The 23,199-nt window shown below is 39.7% G+C and overlaps 1 protein-coding gene across 1 annotated transcript in view; it reads right to left on the reverse strand.

Annotated features, from left to right (window-relative positions):
* LOC308140103 (matrix metalloproteinase-17-like) overlaps positions 1-22,007 on the reverse strand; it is a 54,589-nt gene extending 32,582 nt beyond the window's left edge. The window contains exons 1-3 of the mRNA XM_080509773.1: positions 21,880-22,007; positions 21,517-21,652; positions 2,248-2,534 (exon numbers count right to left, since the gene is read on the reverse strand). Of these exons, the coding sequence (XP_080365899.1) occupies positions 2,248-2,534; positions 21,517-21,652; positions 21,880-21,919 (463 nt within the window). The 5' untranslated portion in view covers positions 21,920-22,007. The remainder of the gene's footprint in view (positions 1-2,247; positions 2,535-21,516; positions 21,653-21,879) is intronic.
* Positions 22,008-23,199: the final 1,192 nt, after the last annotated feature.

Genomic DNA, 23,199 nt, shown 5'->3' on the forward strand with positions numbered 1-23,199 from the left:
CACACAAATAAAGACACAGCAAAGGCTCCGGACACGATGCCCATTCACAGGGAGGCAGCAGTGCATTGCGAACACGAGTGAATGATAATGCGGAGAAAAGGCATACTGTACACTGTACTGTGGATGCATGAAAGAGTGAGGAAATGAATCGGCTGCGAGACCAAACCACTGTGCAACGTATTTCCAGAGCTGTCGAAGAATGACGGATATCTCTAATATAAGCTCATCTATTTTTGATTGGCAAAGTTGATTGAATTCCATTTAGAGCCGCTGTCACCATGTCCTCATTTCAAACTCATAGATCTCCCTCGGTGGGTAATCAAGCGCTTTGAAAACTGTTTGATGAGAGAAATTTGGCCAGATCATTCAGGAGAACATTGCATAAAGCAATCTATTAGCCCGCACAGCTCAAAGCAAAAACTCCCCGACTGCACACGCCTCAGCCTGCGCGCCAAAGACAGTATTAACAGGCTTAACGATACAGTAAAACAGGTAATGATCAGTGTGGCAAACCGTTTTGATAATGACTTCAATAATAAGGGAGTTCATTAATATTACAACGGAAAGAAAAATCCAAATGATGAACCGTCATTTGTAGTTTAGAGATAAATGATAGGACAACTGACACTTCTGCTTTCATTAGGAACAATGGCTAAGTTGAAAACCTTCATTTCCATTACAATTACAATGAATTATGCTCATAAACTGCACTTTGAAAATGCGTTCCAAATGTTCCCAGGTCCCTTTTAGTGGATGGGTGTGATCGTGCAACGTGACAAACAAAGCAGTCAGATAGGGCTGCAACTAACGATGATTTTAATAATCGAGTCATCGGTCAATAGTTTTTTCAATTAATCGATGAACTAGTTTTAAAAAACATTTCAAATTGTAGGACCAGGTGATATTGAAGGAACCAAACACCTATAAACATGTATATAAGATGTATGCAAAATAATTATTAAATAACATTTAATTATCATCAGGGACCACATACAGTCCAGCTTATTATTGCTATAATAACCTTTAAATTTACACTTCAAAGTTTTTTGTTAATGTGGTCACAGTGTATGTAAGGAAATTGTCTATATTTTTGCAAGATCAAACAGTTTGTACTGAAAATGATTACAATTTCAGCATAAAGTCAATATAAAAAAAAGATTCTGGTGCACAATACAATGAAATGCAAAAAAAACTAAACAAAAAAAAACTTGTATAAATCCTCTATGACCTCTTTGCTTGGTGGGACCAGATTGGAGGCTCTTACAGTCGGTTTTGGTCCACGGGTGACGCATAAATCGCCCGACACAACTCATCGATAATGAAATTCGTTGCCAACACTTTTAATAATCGAATTTAATCGATTTTATCGATTTGTTGTTGCAGCCCGACAGTCAGATGTCAAGTCACAGCCTGGAGAACAAAGTCGGATCAGACGTTTATGCTGAAAAGTGTATAACCAAACATTATAGAAGCAGCAATGAGACATTTCAGAGTTGAGCCGAAGCAAGTGAGAAAACTAAAAGTGAAGCTGAACATGTTAGAAAAGACTCAAAACTCTATTACTTCTCTTTCTTTTAGCTATGACAACCTTCATTTTGTTCCCCAAAATATTAAGGCACTTGCACTTTAGGTTTTACTTCAAACAAGTGAACACTTTTTAATTGGCACAGCGTTCAATAGCCTGATGAGGATAATACATAATATATTTCTTGTGGTTTAAATCTTCTGTTTGTTGCGTTTCCCATCATTATTGAGCCAGGCATTTCAGAAAAAGTAATTATAGGCCTGTCTCATGTAAATGCCAGTTCTTAATACAGGCAGAATAAGAAAGTCTGGCAAGAAAAAACTCATTAATAAGAGGCTTAATTTGTTTGATTAAAGGGATTTAATCACTAACTAATACATTTTGTAATAAAAGTGTTATTTCAATTCAAGAATTGGCTAATTTGTGTAACTATTTACCTACAAGTGATGACGAAATGAATAAAACAACAATGACAGTAATTTAAAAATACAAATTTAAAAAGAAATACTTTTGACATTTTTAAGTAAAAGTAGTGGATGAATTTGTTGAAATAGTGTCTGTTTTCCATCCAATTGTTTTCATTATTGGCAAACCCATTTCTCTCTGAGGCTCTAACTGCAGTTGGTAAAATGGTGTGCTTTATTCGGCGCTGCTGGCACCAAATGGATTTTAAATACATGTAAAAACACACAAAAACACTGCAAATTACAGCTTTTTCTGACCTGGAGATCTGAAGGTCCAGGCCTCGTCGTCATCAAAGTGTGTATCGCCAGCTGTGAACCTCTCTCCGGGGAAAAAAGCATGTGCCACCGTTCCTCCCGGCCCGTCGAAGGGGTAGCCGTCATTGTGGTCGGCCTTTGTGAAGTCGATTTGGATGTCCGCGTCATTGCCTGCCACTTCATGGAAGTTCAGGGGCGCGATGTCGCTCCAGACCTTCAAGGCGTAGTACATCAGGGCTCGAACAGTGTCCCTGCCAAGTAAGGCCGAATCCTTGGGGAAGGTCCTCACCCTGAGAGAGGTGAAACAGCAAAATGATTATACTCGAGACAGACGACTGAGACATGAGGGAGGGAAAAGAAGAAAACGAGGCAGTTGAGAGGAGCTTATGAGTCGAGGTGAGTTGATGGGGAAGGAGGATGGACGACTTGACAGGAGAACGAAGTGAAAGATACAACAGAGCTCAGCCACCTGAAAGGAGAGGCTTGTGTGGAGAAAGGAACAAGGAGGACAAGGAGAAAGGAAACATGAAAGGAGGGGAAAGACAAGGGGGGGGGGGGGTGAAACCCGAAAGCAAAAGGAGTATTTGAAGAGTGTAAGTGTGACACATCAGAGATTAACATGAAGGTTTCTATTTTTGTGACGGTGCAACAACCAGAACAAGCAGCGCTCTGTCGGTTTGGTGTCCTGAAATCCCGAAATCTGCTTTGTGCATCGGCACGGTGAGTTTAAACAACGCTGAGGTGGAAGAAACGGGTTCATTCAAATGTAACATCAAGCTGTTGGTGAGAGCCGCATGCAGCTGTGACACAATATCCTTGAAAATGTAAATAGGCCATTTCAGCTAATCACTCCCCGGCCAATAAATGCATTCAAATTGGAGTTAAAAAAAAATGTGTTCATTGTGTAAAATTGGCGGAGCAGTTGGCATCGATCTGATACTATATGTGGCTTGTACAGAATCCATTGTCTGCAGCTGTATTACAGTGTCAGCTCATTAAATCCCGCCAGTCATCTGAGAGCAGCAGGACACAACTATTGATAAATCTGCAGCCTCTGATTCGAGAAGTGACACACCAGTGTGCAGCGCCATTATGCACAACCACCCATTGTGTTAAAATCCATTACATATCCACAACAGACAAGGTTTCCAGAATATCTTCTCGATCAATAACACCCCAACAAGACGGGTCCAAAAATGTTATTATTAATTATGAGGATGAATTCAGATTACAGTCCATAATTAGCAGTGCGAGAGAAAATGTGTTATAATCGATCAATTTACTGCAATGCTAGTTTATTTGGCAGTACCCGATTATTATGATTAGTAATATAGTATGAATGAGTTTGTTACGCTTGGTTTTTGTCTCATGAATTAAAACAGTTGCAGAGCTGCTGTCTCTCTCTGGACTGTTAACTTTAACCTTATGTTGTCTTAAGAGACGCAGTTTCAGTAAACTCCTGTTTATTTAAAGAAGCCACTCAACGTTGTCTGAACTTTTTTTGTTTGTTGTTGTTTATTGATCTGTTTCTTTCAAGCATATCCAGACAGCACATTTTCTTTCAATTAAAGTCATCGGCTTGACCGAACCCCCACAGCATCGTTGATCAGTCCTGCCTTATTGTTTTTTTTGGGTTGTTTTTTTTTGCCATCTTTCAAACTTTCACCAATTCAAATTTAAAACAGCTGAAGTCAATGCAGTCATACAAACAACTTCATGACTAGACGTCTGCAACAAGATTGGGCCTGCAGATGGAAGAAAAGGATGGGAAATCGAAAAAAAAAAAAAAAAGAACATGCTGAAAATGTGAAAAAGGATGCTATGAGGGTTTTTTTGTGCAGCTGGCAGGATCAGCATGGAGATAGCTCTCGCAGAAATGCACAAAAGCGTAAAGGTCAACTAGACAATGTCTGCCAACTGGGAAAGACCTGCTGCGCGCGCACACGCACGCGTGCACACACACACACACACACGCAGACCAAGAATCTGGTTTGCATATTCTCCGAGATGCCATCAATTTTTGTATTTCATGCTCAGGTGCTCCTGCAGCACACGTACACTGATAATAAGTTGAGAATACAATGTGCATTTTAAGAGATTATGGCATCGGCTTTCTGAAACGACGCACAAGCTTTTCAAACACTTTCCCATTTTCCCCTCTTATTCTGTTTTTGTCCATTTTCACATCATCTTCTCATCTCTCAAGCTATTTCCTGTCAGACAGCTACAGTAAAAAAAAAAAAAAAAAAAAAGAATGGGACAAGAATAAACAGAAAGGCTCTGGGACCTCATGCTAAGTTCCTCTGCTTCCTCTCTTCTCAACCCCCCCACCCTCCTTCACCATTGCACTTGTTCGCTCCCTTTCTTCTCTATCCATCCATCAGTCTTTTCCTGCACTGGCTTGTCTGCTTCTGCACAATGCACTCGCTTTCTTTCTCCCCACAAGAGCACTTTGTCTAAATACAAGAAGCAATTTGGCCGCTGCATGCCGCTCTTGGAAATTTAATCAGTAAGTGATACTGACAGAGAGCATCAGCAGAGTGGGCGCTGCCTCATCTCACCACTGCAATTAGCTCACAGACTTTTGCAGAGATGGTTGAAAATGAATTGAGTGGGTTTCTGAAAGTACCCCAAAAAATAACCAAGCCTTTACTTCAAAATATATACTGTACATGTTTACTGCATCAAGAACAGACAGCTTATTTAAAGTCGTGATTGAGAAATGTAAGTAAGTGAGATTTAAGGTGTTGTGATTCACAAGCACTAGCATTCTTTATGTTTATGCAAGACGGTCCTTCTGTGTGGAGTTTGAATGTCCTCCTGGTTTCTTCTCACAGTCCAAAAACATGCATTTGAGGTTAATTGGTGGTAATGTGAGTGTGTGTCCACTGTGTCTTTTCGCATTCTCCCCGTGATGAACTGGGAAACACAAAGTCACAGCAACAACAGAGTGAAGGAAAATCAGAATATATAATTGGATTTTAAAATATACAACCTGGTAACATAATAAATGCAGCCTACGCCCTGCACAGAACCATAAAATCAGCATCGTGCACCACGTCTCAGAAATCGGCGACATTTTGCTGTAAATGTTCACACATAATGGGCACTTAAGGTTTTACTAGTAGTCCATCATGAAGGAGTGCACTGGGAGGCATAGTGCATTATAGGACAGTTAACACCTCAGATCATAACCTTTATGGTCATTGCATTAAAAGAGAAAACATCACCATCAAACGAGAGCTACCTTCTTCTCATCTCATATAATAATAACAATAATATTAATAGCAATGATAATAAAACACTCTCTGGTTACTTCAGGGGTCTGCAACCTTTATGACCAAAAGAGCTACAATATTTTCTCCCCCCTTGTCACCAAATTACATTTTTCTTGCAAAAATTATTTTCTTTCATCAAATACGGCATGGATTCAAAAGTCAGGTTAGTTTTAGATAACAGTGTTATTTATTTATTTACTTATTTAAATGTTTTTTTTTGTAGAAGCGACAGGTCGCCACTACAGAATGGATCCACAACAACAGGTTAGAGACCCCTGGGCTTTTTTAATAAATCCAATTTTATTTAATGTAAAGTTGAACAACAGCTCTGTCATAAATGACGCCTCCTAAAAGTGAATCATGATTAAAGTTGACAGTACATTTCATTTTTGTACTGCAGTTTGTGTATTTTTGTAAAACCTGATAAATGGAAGTGGAAGAGCTTACAACTAACCTCAAAAGTGAAACTCTACCATTTGCAACGGCAGAATCGATGGTAAAACTGTTGTGCAGGTTCCTGTTGGATCATAATTAATAATAATTAATCATAATAAACCCACAAAATTAACCCACAACGACCTTGATTGGTTGTCACCAAAATCAGTACTTTTCATAATATATAAGCTAAAATATATACGCTTCCTCAAGATTGCATCAATTGAAAGTGAAAACATAAAAAGAAAGACCTCAATACTGATGTAAATTGCCACTGACTACCCGAAGACAAGGCAAGGCAAGCCCAGTGCACATCGATTAATTTCCACAAGCACAAGTATCAGTGAGGTCCAAAAACTAACTTCACAAAGTGAGAGTGAGTGTAAGAAATGCTCTGGAGAGCAAAAAGTCTTCCACATACCTACAGAAAAACAAAAACGAAAAATGACCATCTGTCAATCCATGCAACATTGTTTGTTTATACCACCTAAATATCTGAGGTAACAAAAGTAAGTGAGAGAGAGAGAGAGGGACGTCTCAGGGTCAGCTGACGGCTGGAGAGAATGAATGAAATGTGCAGTAAGCAACAAGGACCGTAAGCCACATTCGGGGAGTTGAAGGTGAGTGCTTTTAGAGTGAGCTGAACTTCAGCTGAGCTTTGACTTTTCAATAAATCTTGGATAAACTGGCTTATAAATTAATTCTGCCTTACTCACGGGATGGCCCGCTGCTTTTTCTATTTGATTGGTGTTTTCAGTCCACTTTAAAATAATAGTTTTCTCCAGCACATATTTGTAAGCTGGGTTTTAGAAAATAGAGTCTATTGATGTACAAAGCCTTTCATCAAAGTGGAGATATTGCGTGATGTTTTCTGTAGAAAAAAGCAAAAAAAGAAAGGCCTACTGGTAATGCCTGCAGACGATGTGTGCTTAATACCTCGAGTCAGAAGTGGCAAATAACAGTATTTGTACTTCACCGTGGTATTCTAGTCATTTTTTCAGGGATCTGATTAATGTTTTTTTTTCTTTTTTCTTCCATTTCTTTTGATTTTCAACACTTCATATTCTTCAAACTAAGTCATTACTTGTTTTGGCCTTTCTGAATGAAGATTAAGAGAAAGGATTAACAGTTATTGATACTAAAGGTGATGGATTTGAGCGATTAAATTACATTAATAATGGTTGAATGCCAAGACTTCCTGAAATATATAGATAAAATAATAAATGACTGAATGGCTGGGTGGATGGAATATTAAATGGCATTCATACTTTTTGTAATTTAGAAAATATTGTACCTTCGAACTCTGCCACAAGTGGAATCATGATCTCTGTTGTCAATAAAGATTAGGCGTTGCATCCACACTAACAGACAAGGAATTATAATAACACTAGTTAAAAAAATCAATGAAGCTTTTTTGTATGTTCAATGGAGTATTTTCTTTTCCTTTTTCACAGATGTATCTTCACTTTTACCTATGAAATGAAAGTCTGTTGTCACTTTGGCAACTCTATAGAATATCTAGAGTGAAACACGTACAGTTAAAATAAGTAAAACTAAAAAAGCTGTTAAATAAAAACAATCTGAAGTATTCATAATGCTGGGAGGAAATGGTGAACAAAGGATTATCTCAAACATGACTATGTACTGGTATGAAGTAAATAAACACACCAACGATCACATTGTGTTAGATGACGGTGAAACACATTACAGTAGGATATCCAGACATCCCTTCCCCTGTCCCAAAGTAAATACGTTATTTGTTCTGTTGCTACTGAGAAGAGGAAAGTCTGTTTGACTAAATTTGAAGCTCATTTGAATTAGAGAAAGCTGAATTAAAATGTTAATTTAATCAGAAGCTGTAATACTGATTCATCCTCGTGGTAAAAACTCTCGGCCACAGTTTACCCCCGTGGTAGTAAGGATTCAATATTTGTGAACCTACAATAGTTGAAGTCCAATGAGAAAGGAGAAAGCACAAGGTTACAGACATGGTAAATGAATCAGGTCAATAGGACAACGATAGAAAATATCAACACTAAAAATGCGAACTGCAAAACCCTGAACGCATTGTGTCACATCCTCTAAATACCTTTATACTTAATGCTGGGATTAGGTATTAAAATGTGGGATAAAAGCGACTCAATACCTGCATATGTTCTAGGATAAGATGCATATAAATGAAGTGCACTGAGCTTTGTAAGAAGAATTGTTTTGTACTAAAGTGAAGCACAGCAGAGAAGTGGTCATCAATGTCGACTCATAATGAGAAAAATCTCGATTGAATCTGGATTGACAACTTTCTTTTGTGGAATTTTCTTTTTTTTCCCTGAGCCTGTCGGGAGTTTATACGGGTACACAGACTTTCTTCCATAATTAAAAAAAAAGCATGACTGCTTAATTTTCAGAGCTAAATTAGTTGTATGTGACCTTGTGCGACTGTCTGCAGCTCTGAAACAAACCTGCTTCACAACCAGTATCATTTCAAATAAGTTCCCATTCTGTTCCACTTTATGTTATATGAACCAAAAATAGATAGTGAAGTGTTACAAGTGATGTAAAAGAAACTTTTTCTTATGTAGTTTATTAAAACAGCTTAACAGAGGTAGCGAGATATAATTTTCCACCAATGTCATGCAAGAAAAACTAAAAAAAAAAAAACCCAAAACTAATAAGGTACAGGTGCACAGGAGCAGTGTTTTCAGAGTTGGAACATTGGGAAATTTTAGTTTGAATAAGGTTTCCATTTTCGCTTAAAAACATTATTGTGCAAATGGGCCTGAGAAGCTCAAGTTCCTGTGTGGCTGTTGCAAAGGAAAGTGAGTGTCTACATGGACACAGGTGCTTTGGAAGGACACAAATGCTACTTTGCAGATACAGATGAATCAACTGCAAACGTCACACACACACATTAACTGACCAATCCAAATAACAAATTGAATAAAAGGAATTCTATAAAAGACAGTGTTCCCACATAACTTGAGCAGTGTTGTACACTGTTGTCCACGACATGTGTACTCGTTATGATAAAGTTGCTTTTGTTCTATTAATTACAGGTTTTGCTGCACAAGCCCATCTAAAATTTGTTGGATCATGACTTCCTTTCAAACATCACACTACGGTAACTCTAATGTTTGGCTTCTTTCGCCCCTTCATAACAAAACACTGATTATGTTTAATAACTTTCAACAAGTTGAATGTGTTACAAAACTGTCGACCTCAGACTGTGCCGAGAACTGTGAAGAGTGGGATCACCAATAGGTTCACAAAGTGTGGGTGTGAAGCAATGAATAGTATTGAAAATACTTCTTTAATTTTGTGTTAAACTTTGCCGTTTTGAAAGCTTCTGTCAAACATGAGTCCATACTGAACTTTCTTCACGATAAAGACCTTCTCTCCGAGCTGTGGTGAATCACTCTTCTCACTAAAGCTCCTTTCTGTTGGCCTTTTACCATTTGCTCAGTATCCCTGCTTCTGGTTCCGAGTGACAATTTCAAACACCCATTTATCGCTCTTGTTTTTAATATATCTATCTCCTGGTGGGCTCCCGAGACCATATTCTAGGAGTACACCATGTACATGTCCAACCTTCAGACAAAAAAAGGGAGATAATGAACACCGGGATGCAGAAAGGGAGCAGATAATGAAGACGGAGAAACAAAGAGGAGATAAAATTAGTCGGAAAACAAGAGAGGTAATATTAAGGAGAGTGAGCATAGGAGAGTGTAACAAGCAGATACACAGCAACTATCCTCTTGTAAAAATATTTCTGACAACTCCCCATGGCTTCGTCTTGCACAGTTCTAACTATAGTCGCTATCACACAGTCAGTTCCTTATGTTTTCAGCGTTTCTCCAGGCTACTACACTCAGAGGGATCACTGATCACATAGACACATTTCCATCTCTGACAGAGTATCTGATGTCTCTCTTTTTCCTTACCCACCAAAATGTTCCTCATTAAAGGAGCTCTTTCAAAATGGTTTTCTGTTCGAGACTTGAGAGGCTGTACAGAGATTGTCTGATGGAGACACAGTGAGAGAGGAGACTGCCCCCTCACGCTGGTGATTCTTAGGTGGCAGGGGGGGGGTAAAAAAAAAAATTGGAGTTTCGAAATCCAGCTTCTTTATAGTCAAAGGCTTTACGTCACTAGAATAATACACGTGCATCCTTCTGTGACAAACTAAGAGAAGCTTCTCAACGAGCAAACTCCAACTTATGAGATCTGTAAAACTATTTCAATGTACTGTACGCAACGCAAAACAAAATCCGAGCATGAGTAGGGAGAACATGTAAACTTCATACAGAAAGTCCCTCAAGCCTAACTTCGACTCGAATCTTGCATTAACTATGAGCTGACATGATCGCAGGGCAATGATTTTCAACTCTGCAAGCCAACACAGTGAAGATGAGTCTATCTGGCATGCATCGTGTGCACTAAATAAAATTAGTTATCTCACTGAATTCACGGCTATGTGTGATCTGCAGGCTGTAAAATGCACAGCTCGAAGTTACACTATTGAAGGTCCTTACTGGGAAAAACCTGAATTGAAGGTCTATTCACCACTATAAACACTTTCATATGTCCCAACATATACACAAAGATGTCCCAGCAAAGCTGGATTAACATTACGTTTATAGCAAGATGAAACAAAGACATTGAGGCAGAAATAAAACACGTTATATTAAAGTCCAAGACTGGCTTAAATAAATCAAACTATAAAAATGGTCTAATCTTGATGGATAGGTTATTAGAGAATTGTAGCTTGTTTGCAGATATGACAATTTAAAAAAAAAAACCCAACAACAACAACAACAACAACAAAAACAGATCTACTAGAGCAAACCCAGAACTAGAATGTGGTTTTCATCTGGTACACAAATCATACATTTGAATCTTTGAAAATATTGTTTAATATATGCAGTTAAAGTAATCAAAGAAAGACTTCAAGATCTGGTCACTAACTTGATTTTGTTGAAGAAATAGTATTCACTTTCAGACTTGGAACAAAACCTTGATGTAATTTTCTAACCAGTTGCTGCAGTTTTATTGTCAGGGAGTTTCAGAATTTGCACTCACAATAATCTCACTCTTGGGCCAACTCTCAAGCCTTTCAGGGACCAGGCAGATCCATAAATCGCACTTATAAATCTTCACGGTGGTCAGTTGGGAACACTTTCAGATGTCCATTGAACTGTCGCTGCAAAGCATGTTTGGGAAATGATTCCATTAGGACTCATAGTCAGGCTGCGCACAGGCCAAACAAATTCCAGCAGATGTCAATGACAGTCTGCACATCGCCTGAGAACAAGACCCAGAGCGGTAAACATTTCGTGATGTACAAGTGAAGCGTGTTTCCTTTTTAATGACGCGATCTTTTCCGGATTGTAAATTGCAAGGCAAAATTGACAACTGACCACGTGTCCGACAATTCTCATAGACACAGGTGCAGGAAGCTAAAATTTCCAGTTCATGAAGTCCTGTTGAGGAGAAGCAGCTGAAGACTTCTAAGTATGAGGATGAGGGTAAAGCTGCCATGCTTACTGCAACCAGCATTAGGAAAAAAACACATTAAAAAGACTTTGAAGGGAGTTGGATGGACATAAGGCTGATTAGGGTTGGCTTCATTTTCTTGACCTACTTAATATTGTGGTATAATTTCCACATTAATTTGACAAATGAGTAAAAGTAAACTAAGCTTACGTGCAGGTAAGCGTGCGCCTGCATACATAGTGGCTATGTATTAACCTAACCCAGCACAGAATAACCTGAATGTCTCTGAGTACACATGAACCCACAGTTTCCTATTACATTTCAACCATTTTAATTTCCACATTCTCCTCCACATGTGGACACAGAGTGATGATTCAGATGTGGGGGGAAAAAATGGGACTGAGGGAGGGCAAGATGCAAAGAGAGGTTTAGAAAAAGATGGAAGAAACCTCTAAGACTCGTCCACTGTCCTCCGCCTTCAGCCGCTCAGCAGGCTCTTACCTCCCGTGGCTTTAATGCTCCAGAGAGACATGAGCCGACATCAAAAGTGATACTAAAAAGTATATCCGCACGCAAACATATACGCGCATGCACACGCCGAGTAGCCACCTATCGTGCTCCGCTAACCTCAAGACATAAGCTGATTAGGCTGCAAATTGAAAGCCCACATGCTGAAGGGGATTCACATATGCATTCGGAGCGGCACACATGTGGAAACGCTGAAATATATTCACATACTTTAAAGTGTGAAGAAAAAAAAAAAAATCCCACATTGAGATAATGATGCACTTTGTCTGTGGACAAAAACTGTTCATACGCACACACACAGCCACACACAAATCGGCACACAGTCACGTCATTCAGGCTGAAGATGAAAGACACTAAATTAAAAGGCTGCATGAGTCTCTCCTCTCTCTAAAAATCTTTCCCCGTTTCAAACAAGCGTCTCCCTCTCTCCTCTTTCACTCCGTATCCTGCCTGTGTCAGTCGCCATCGCTGTGATGCTGATGTGAAATCTGGGGCGAGATACAGCGGGCTCCTAATAAGATCACACCGGTATAAGTCATTCTTAAGGTTCGACCGAGCAATTTCACAGGTTAGTGACCTCAAATGGCAAATGGGAGATGGATGGTGAATTAAAAGAGGTCGGAGTGCCTAAAGCTTGTCCACTAGTGAAATCAACAGATTTCTTATGGGAGCGGAGTGATCTGTGTGAGAAGAGAATATTAAGATGAGCTGAGCTGAAATATGAGTTTTAATGACTCCAAATATCTGTAGGGAAACTGCGCTATGTCATTAATATTCACTCAAAAGTCCGAAGTTAAAATCAAGTGCAGATGTTTCTATGCAGTGTTTGGCTTGAAGTCGCCTACGAAAATAGTTGTGTTGCATCAAATTTGAAAGAGATTTTGAGTTGTGCATTCTTGTGACTCGCAAGCCTTTATGTACTTCTACTCATCCGTCACATTCACTCATAATTACCCACAGCAACAAATACACCAGTTGAAGAAACACCGGGTTTAGTGGAAACTTTGGAACATGTCCGGGGCACAAAGAGGGAAAGTAAAATCAATAATGATGCGCAGCATGACTATATGGTCTGTACATGACCATTCCTTTCCAAATCCCACTTGGTGGTTCTTCAACTGGGCATCTGCTGCACTCTTCATGCTCACCAGGATGATTCTGTTGAAGATTTTGCTGGCTGTCTGCTGCAGCATGACACCATGATTATTCTGGCAGAAGGATAATCGCCTTTCTTAGCGAACTTCACCAAACTTCCTTGCTTCCCATCCTCCGGCACTCTTGCTTCCTGCCAAATCTTTTTAAAGAGTGGGTGTATGTAGGGCCTTGACTGTGGTGTTGATGTCCGCTTAATAGGCTTCGCTTGGGATGATGTCGGGTCCCACTGCTTTCCAATTCCTTAACCACTTGATGGCTGTCTCATCTCTTCATTCGTGGGTGGGATCGCTCTCAACCATAGAATCGCGCTTTCTGATGGTATGTTGGACATGGTGCTCAGTGACTCCCAGTTGATTACGTCTAAGAAGTGAGCACCCACCTCTTCTGCTTTTCCTTTGAACTCAAGGTGATGTCCTTTATGAGCCGGTCTGGTCTTGGGTTCTTCTTGGACTGCCATCAGGTGATACAGCTCCCTTTGGTCCCTTGTCTCTTCTGCTTCTTCCTCATAGTAACATCTCTTGTCCTGCTTGACTCGGGTTTTGAAATTTTTGTTCTGCTTCTGGTATCTCGCTAAGCTGGCTTTCATCTATGCGCTGTTCAACTTCTCTGTGCCTTCTGAGATCCATGCCTTCCTCTCCGTTTGCTTCCTCCCTCGACTTTCGTCACACGTTAGAGAAAATGACAGAGGCAGAATAAAAACTAAGCAATCACAGTAGACTGTGGACACAATGTACCACGTATTTCACAAGTTTGAGCCAAGAAGTCTTGCATGGTGTGAGAACCCATTGTGGGTTACAATCAGAGCATTTCACATATGGCCAAACATGAAAAAGGAGAACAAAAAGCATCGGGGCCAAACTTGGAGCCAGACGACTTAATAAATTCTGTTATATGCCCCCAGTGCACTTATCAAAGCAAAGACTCAAGGAATAATGAAGAATGATGCCAGACAAACAAAGCATTCGCTAAAACTATGAGCTTTATCCGTTTTCCTCCAAAGTATTCAAACCAAAGTATCTCTAAAATAAAGGAGGCCTGAGATGCTGGCTAATAGGAGCAGAAGACATGAAGAAGCGGGACCAGCTACACAATGGACCATCGCTCCCGGCTTCTCCCCATAAATCAGCTATTCACAACACATAACAACAGTGATGTGTTTGGTAGATGGCTTTCCTTTTCAGTAATCTGTACTTGAATGGTCATATCCATTAGTCACGGAAACATGACACTGCACCCTGTTAATGCTGCGTTTGTTCTCGAGAGAAAAGTCCGCGTGAAAACAGCCACACCAAACTCATGCGGTTCAATACGACCCACACTAAGTGTGCTCTCTGGGCAGCACTACCAGCTTCAACGCATCTTAAGACACTATACAGTGCAAGTATAATCACAAGAGAAGAAATTAAATGAAATAAAAAAATAAGATTTGAAAAACAATAGTGCAAATGCTTCTTATTGTGTCCGTGAACAAGTTATCCTTGCACCTATTTAAATGTGGTACCAAAGAAACATACATCTTCTTTTGCTTTATCTAACTCGAGGTCAGCGGGAACTGGAGCTGATCACTGGCAATATACATTGTACATTATGGAAAACCACTTGTTATTCGGCAGTACGCCTCACAATTACTTCGTGTTATTGCTTGTTATACTCCCACAGCTATCTTCTGTAACTGCTGCAACACACCGGGGTCTGTGGTTACAACAGTAGCACTGTGAGCTATGGTTGTTGTTAGTGCTCTGATGGACCCCTGCTGCTGAGTTATTACTATGGTGGCCTCTAATGCTCTCATTAACCACCACCTTCAACTTTGAATATGCTTCGACTGTTTTTGAATAACTCCTGCTGGGTCCGAAGTGCAGGACACACAAAACAATAGCATTAAGAAACAGGGGGCGTAAATATCGTATTGATGCAAAACAACACGCACAGAGCACGGTGCCACCGTGGAGCTGCATTCATTTTCATGGTCATTAAGTTTGCATACAGGCTCCTACATCCCTCATTTCTGTACTCAGTTCATTTACTTGATTAGAAAGAGGACAGCGAAAGTCTAAAGGGAAGGATGAGAGTTGGTGATTTTGCCATCCAGTGTTTTGTCAATAAACCTCGCCACTGTATGAGATTAAAAAGATACTGGGAGGGAAAGATAGAATCTCCCCCTTCATGTTTATTTCCTCACTTTTTCTTTTTGTCTTGATTATTTTCAGCCCACCACCACCACCACCACCGTCTCCTCTCCTCTCCGCTCAGTTCGCTACACCTATCTGTTTGAGTTATCAGTCGGGCTGCTAATGACTGCCAGGCTGTCTGCTGTGATAATGGGCTAACAATATGAGATAATGAGCTAACAGTGAGCTGTTACACAACTCGGCTGTTAATGTGTGTAACATACTTGGCTGAGTGCTGCACGCTCTACCGGCCTGTGCACAGGGGGAAGAAATGCAAAAGGTATGGTAGGGTTAAATTGAGATTAGGAGCACAGTCTTGGCAGCCGAATGACAATCTTTTCGCTACGCGTTGTCAGAAAACACATCAAACACAGATTCTGACATGAACACAGCTCAGCTCCTTATCTTTATTACCCTGCTATTTAACAGAATAAACTAGTCCTAATACTAATCTTTTCATTATGGGAATCAAACATACAAACAAGTTAATCACATGTTGTCGATGTACCGGAAGACGTGCAAAAGTGGGCAAATCAGTTTTATTTAACTTAAATTGACTTTTGCCTGCTGAGAGAATTAATTATTATTCCACAGTATTCCACACCACTCTTTAAATTATTTGGCGGAGCCTTAATTGATCTGATCGGGAGTCAACATCTGCAAGGCGATGGGTCACAACTAAAAATGAAGGCATTGTGTGCTCTGCAGAGCATGCTGTTCAATATTAAGGCCACGTTTACACAAAAGTGTAAGTGAAAACACTTTGTTTTTGCGTATTCGTTTCAAAAAAGTTTCGCGCCGACACTGCAACATTTTGAAATCGATGTCAATTTACATGGAAACACCAGGAACTCTGCAGAGAACAATACACTCTCAACACTAACATTGGCGAGTATACAGGGGTTCATATGGACAGACAATAACTTTGGATTGTTATCATGGGTGATTCTCAACTATAAAAGTACCAAGTGCAGAATATGGACTGAGAGTTATGACACTCTGGAGGCCGCCATTATTGTTATTGTCCATCGACTCGTCCATGTCCAGAAGAGCTGTGTACCATAGTTGTGATGCATCTGTGCAGTAGCTGCATTTCAGGTAAGTTGCGTTGTTGTTGAGCATTTTCAAAAAGTTCCACCTTGGGAGTCATGTTCAAAAACTTTCCTTTTCAGTGGCTCTGAGCACCGTTGTCATATAAACCGACACCCAAAATGCAACAAAAGCAAACATTTCTTCCTCATTGATCGAAACGCAAGAAGTGACTTGGTAACATTTGTACAAGTTAACATTCAATTCATTTGTCCTGGAGTCTTATAATTTTGACTGTGTAGCTCACAGTCAGTTCTGTCATTAGGACAGGCTCAATGCTTTTAGAATTTGTCAAGATACAAGAAGTCACCAAATACCATTGTCAGGATATTCCCGATGGAAAAAAAAAGTTTTATGCAATTGTGTATGTTTATTACTTTGATGTCACAATGTTTAAATGCTGAGACTTTGAGTGTCGCTTCTTAAATCAGAGATTTGTCAGTTGAGAACATTTTCAAGGTAACACTAATAGAAAAATTATTTAAGATATAATGTTAATGTTCAATTTACCGGAATAGCCATAACTATGGTGAAGTCATGTGGCTGCAGTGTTTTTTTAAGCTAATTTTAGTTGTATTCATTAAAATGAAAAAAAAAAATGTTACCCTTTGAAATGGCGAGTTTGCGTTCACCAAATATTGTTGTATCATTTTTTTCTGTTGGCATATTTCATATGGACGTGTTTGCAAGAACCAAGAGTCTTGCTAACTTACCCAGGGTGACGCTAATTAACTGGTTGCTCACCTAAAATGCATCGTCTTTCTAAGCAACCACAAATACATGATGTTTTTCACCTTCCCCTTGCTATTACAGCAGCAGTGATCTATGTAAATAAACTTTTCATCCAGGCAAAGAAACACCATTTAATTGTGCTTGACATAGTTTTTGCATTGCATTCTTCCATGTGGCTGAAATAACTTGATTATGTTAATTAAATGACATCTGCTTTGTCACAAACCTAATTATTGTCAGCTTTATGTACTTTCTATCAATACTGCCGACAGTCCTTCTTATAATGATTATTGTAAAGAAGCACCTGTGTATTCAACAAAGGAAAGGGAAGCTTTCTAAACAATGAAACAACAGTACCACCTTAAATCATTGTGTTTTGTTGAAATGGAGTTGCACTGACCCTGGTGCAACACATTTAATGACCCCCCCCCCCCCCCCCCACCCACACACACACACACACACACACACTTGTGAAGACTTTACTTTTTCATATCTTATGTAGGAGGTTTTGCTGTAATGATGTTGTGCATGATGATTGCTCTGCTTGACAGCAGTACTTTAAAATAATTAAATATGATGTGTGGACGTCATAAAGGTATATTTTCTTTTTTTTTTTCCTGATGTGGTTCATCAGTATACTGAGATTTGTGTTCGTCAGATTACATACGACTCATTAGCTGTTTTGCACATCATCTCCATTCTGCCAGCTCTGTCATTCACCCATATAATCTAATGGAGCAGAGACGCCATGACGTATTTCATTATAAAAATTATTTTCCTGAGCATGCAGTCAGGGAGCTGCGAAGCAAGTGGTGCAACATAAAATGAAAACAGAAGTAAGGAGCAGACTGAGAGAATTACTGCAGAGGCCAATCTATGCAGAATATCAATGCTTTGTTATGGCGCTTTACTGAAAATCTGTACCATGTGAAAATCTCTCTGGATCTGACGCCAGCGCATAATCCGCAACTGTTCCTGTGCACTGTTCTACAAATCTGAGTGCCGTGAATACAAAGGTGTTTCCGTGGACCGGAGACAAGCCTGTCTCAGCTCACTGTGGAGTGAGCTGACAGGAGCCCCATGTATGATTGGCAGCAGTACAAAGAAGAGATGCAAAGTTAAAGCACACCAGCAACACATACCCACCAGTGAATATGCGAATATACACTTCTTCCATCGGGTGTGTACTGGTGCTACTTATTTTTCAGACCATGCATGTAGTTCATATTCAGCACACACACACACACTCTGCCCCACACAGCAGATTATTGCTGCTCACTGTTGAATCAGTCCAGATAGCGGATATAAATCAGCACAGTCCAATCATATGTTTCACTGCCTCCTTCTCTGCTGTCTAACACGATACTGTGGCTTCTCAGATGGTCACAGATGGCCATAATATTTTACCAAAGCACAAAAAAAAGAAGAAAAAAAAGATACTTTGCTCTCAACGAACACTCCATCAATAATAATCTGGTGTCATTGTTTTATTTCCCAGTGATTTGTTGCCAGACATTACGGTTATGAAGTGTAATATTTTTACACCCACAGACGCCTTATAACAGCGGTGTCAAACAAATGGCACAAGGGCTAAATCAGGTCAACCACAGGGTCCATTCCAGCCCACCGAGTGTCAATACTACCTACATTTTTCATTAAAAAGGCACTGCTGTTTGAATTGTATTCACTGCGGACTGCTTTAGATATCAGTAATGCAGCACTGAAAGCTGCCTTATTGTTAAAGGTAGCTGCTACACATAACACGAGTATCAAAGTCAAACTCTGAAGTCAATTTGTAAAAGGATGATGCATGCAGGAGGCTGCAAAATGTCACAATCAGAGGACATGTTTTTTGGAGACAATTGACCCGATTGTTGAAATTGGTTTTATGTTGTAAAAGACTGCAAAAAATGTAGGCGTATTCCAAATGTACTCCAATCCATTTCCAATAAAACAAAGGGGAACAATCAGAATTGTCCAAAACTTCGAATTTAGGAGTTAATATGCTAATGGTACAGCTCACTGAAAATCAAATTAAGCTGTATGTGGCCCCTAAATTCAAATCAGTTGGCACCAATGTTTTAATCAAACAATCACGATTCTAGAAGCTACTTAATGTTGGTAATCAACTAACTACAAGATACTTTTTCAATTAGGAGCGGATTTACAAGAAACACTTGAGAAAGCCACTCCTCAAAAACTTTACTTGTGTTAGGCCTATCTAAATAGTGGACATAAAGCTATCAGCATTACATTCAATTGATATTATATGTGAAGGAAGATGCTCTATAAGCTGGATGTAAGCTGTCCTGGAGAGAAATGGATTTCAGAGCTGATGACAAAACGATGAAGTTGCATAACTTTGTGATGATGTCTAACTGTGTTTACCTGCACATACTACGTTTTTGAGGAAAAACATTAGAATTATAAAAATAGAAACAGGGGTTAGTTCAGGATTGATGATATAATCTCCCGAGAGGAGTTTAGAAAAATAGTAACAGTGCAGCTCTTCAAGGAGGATAACAGACTCAGATGATGCTAATCCTAACAGTCTGCTAGGAGAGCAAGACAAATATTCAGCTGTGCTGCAGCTCTACAAACCTTTTCACTTCGAGGAGGAGAGGTGAGATTTTACCTATATTACTGATTTCACAAAGTCAACCAACTCCAGCTTCTTGCTGGCAAAAAGTAGTTACTTTAACACATTTTTTTTTTCTACCACCTTCAGTGTGATGCCGGCATCGGAACTGAAACTGATCCTTCCAGTGTCATAAAACCAATTCCATCCAAAAGCTTGAATAGAGAATTAATTAATGGTGGACAATTAATTTGGGCAAGGGAGCCATATGAAAATCTCGGACAACTGTATTTTATACAGTTCTGTTCATTAAAAAGCAGTATATAACAGTCTGCTGCTCCTCTACATCAGCCAAAGTTTTGTATTTATTTGCACGTATTGCAAAATAATGGTGATTCAGACTGGACGTATTCAAATCTTCAAACACAGAGGAGCTTTGCCCACAAGCAGGAACGAGCACCCAAAAAAAAAGAAAAGCAAAGTAGTTGGAAAGCATGCACCATAAAGAGTATTCATTCAATTCATAATTTCTTATTGATCCTTTGAGGGCCACTTGGGGCAACATGTGGCCCCCAGGCTGGACAGTGTCAGGTCTGCGCTGGAATGAAGTATGCTCTCTAAAATTAGGACAGTGCATGTCAATACCTGAAAATTAAACACGAACAGAGACTGAAGGTCTTGGAAACTACAAGCTAAAGTTCAACTGCTGATAAGATAAGGGAAGAGTGAATATAAACCACAAAGCAATGAATGGCAGGGGAGAAAGGACAGCATGGGACTGCTTTCTCCACACTGTGATGGAAGGTCAATCATAACTGAATTCTCCTCTTAGCCTTAATAAAGTACTTTATCCACCATCCCTGTTGAAACCTCTTCAACTACACCTGGAATAACTTCACAGAAAGCTTCAACAGATAAGCACTGCTGGTGGTCTGCATGTTGATGATGTTTTAACCCATTGTCCTAAAACATCCCGTTTGATGGGAGTTTCTTCATCTCAAGGCAGAATGATGAGACAGAAATTGAACACATTTTGCTGTATCATGATATGTACTGTGCATTTCGTCCAATAAAGACTGATTTCTGTCATTTTCGCTGCAATGACTTTATACAGTCATTCTGGAATCCTCATTTGCGTTAACTATAAAACAAAACAATAAAAAAAACAACAAAGAAATTTGATTCATATTGTTTCAATATTGTGTTGCTTACAGTAAGATATTGCCCGAATGCAAAATACAATTCTTACCATTTATGTTTACAGTGCTGGTTAGTAATTTATTTTTCAACCCGAACAAGGAATCCCGATAAATGTGGGCATCGTCTGAGATTTCCAGCTTGTTTGCTGTTTGTTAAAGGTCTCTCTAATCAGAATGCCACTTTTACAAAATGCCCTCCCTTTGAGCCAGAATTGATCTGGGGAACAGAAGATTTCCGGCTGGAGGAGAAGTCCTCTAATCTAATCTATCAAAGGATGCACAGATGGGAGGAAAATGGCGCGATTGCTGACTTATTGCTGACGCGCTACACTGATGTGAAATGCTGGAGTTAATGTGCACAGAGCTGCAGCTGGTTGTGCATACTGACAAAACAAGTGTGTTGCAGCACACATTCCTCTTGAAAAGACTTTCAAATCAAGCGAGCGACTCTCTTTGGTTGATAATCCACATACATATCCATCCTTTTGCCATTCTAGTAAACAACTGTTTGAATAATAATGGAATAGTGCATCTTTTACCCAGCCCCCATGTTATTATGTGTTGCACAGTATGATAATGGTGTCTGCATGGTAGACTTTATAGTTGTTGTCCCCTACCTCCAGGACAGATGTCTCTTATTCCACTTGTTCGGAAGAGTCAGACTTCGCCTCCTACGTCCCATCGTTCCCTCAGCCTCAGACACATCTGGCAGTGAACATCTGGGTGTTTTCATTAGTCCCAGGGTGGCTTGATCTTAAGAGAGAAAAAGGAGAGTAAAGAAATGGACTAAACAGAAAAGTGGAGCTTAATTGTGTCAGAGAGATGCTGATTCATCTGTATGGAAATTTCTGAGGCTGTAGTTGGTTGTTTTCCTGATTGGATTGCATTATATCATTAATTCTTGAGCGTGTAGCACCTCCACTCTGCAAACGAAGTGGCTCGCATGCATGATTGATCCAAACACAAACACAAACGCATACCCAAGACTCCGGTCTCTTTCAGCCCTCCAAACTTCTGCATGGCCTTGATGGCCTTGGTCAGAGCCTCCTTGGTCTGGAGCTGGCCCGTGGCGGGGTCAGGGGGCGGGAGGTAGCCAAACTTGCTCAGCCAATCCTGGAGGGGAAAGAGTAGACATGGAGCTGAGCAGAGTTTATTCCAAGCATGTCGAGCATCCCAAAGCCATTGAGATGATCTCACACCTGTTCATGTCTTCTGTCTATGAATACTTTGTCTTGATGCATTTATATATATATATATATATATATATATATATATATAGCATTAAGCTGTGTTTCCTGTTGGGCTATTGTTACATTTCAAAGTTGGCTGAGGTATATGAATGTCTGTATAAATAATCATTACCAAAGATATGAACAGTGATAGTATTCTGATCTGGGTTAGGTTTGAGAATTGAGCAATGTTCTTAAAAGTTGTTTCGCTTAAAATACAAGGATATGCAAATGCATGGCTCACTGCTTCTTCTCTCTTTGCAGCTTTGCAGTTTAAATATCTACCTGAAAACGCCGCACATATTAATGGCTATAATGGGACTTTATGAGCAATAACATGCCTATTATAAAGCCACATATTGGCTTTGTAAGTAGGATATTTTCTGCAGTACTTATTAACATATAGATTTTAGTTTTGAAATAGTAAAGGGTAATGTAGGATGGCATTCATCAAGCACAACAGTTTAATCCACATTTAAGAAGAGTGAAGTTGCTGCCAATCAGAGCAACCAGACTGATTTCCTTGATTGATTTTAGAACAGATAAAGTCTGACTGATGGAAGCATCTGCAAATTGACTTCTGCTCTTTTTCTATTCCTTTCCTCCTTTTGCTTTCGCCACTAAGGTCTCTTTTTTATGTGGGGTCTCTTTTCCTCCTTCCCCCTTTCAATTGTCTCAGCTCCACTAAAGCCTGTGCGTCCATCCTCTTCATCTGACAGCCAATAAGAGATGGCAGATTTTAAATAGCTTTTTGATCAGCCCTCATCAGAGGTGAGTGACACCGATCGATGGAAAAGCGTCCCATCTGTACTGACAACACGGGGAAAATCCCATTAACTCAATGACTTAGCTTTCGTGGAGCATTCTACAGCCTGATTATTTGCCTCCTCATCGCGGCGTTTGGGAAAAACTTGAAAAGGAATCGAAATGACCCACAGCAACATCGCTCCTGATGAGAAACAACAACAATTTCCCTGTACCGGTGTCACGGAGGGTAAACAGGAGGGGGTCAAAGGATTTTAAAAAAAATAAACGGACTCTTTCAATCAGCAGATAAAATAAAGGATGACA

This window comes from Blennius ocellaris, assembly GCF_963422515.1.
Source record: "Blennius ocellaris genome assembly, chromosome: 15".
Lineage (NCBI taxonomy): Eukaryota > Metazoa > Chordata > Actinopteri > Blenniiformes > Blenniidae > Blennius > Blennius ocellaris.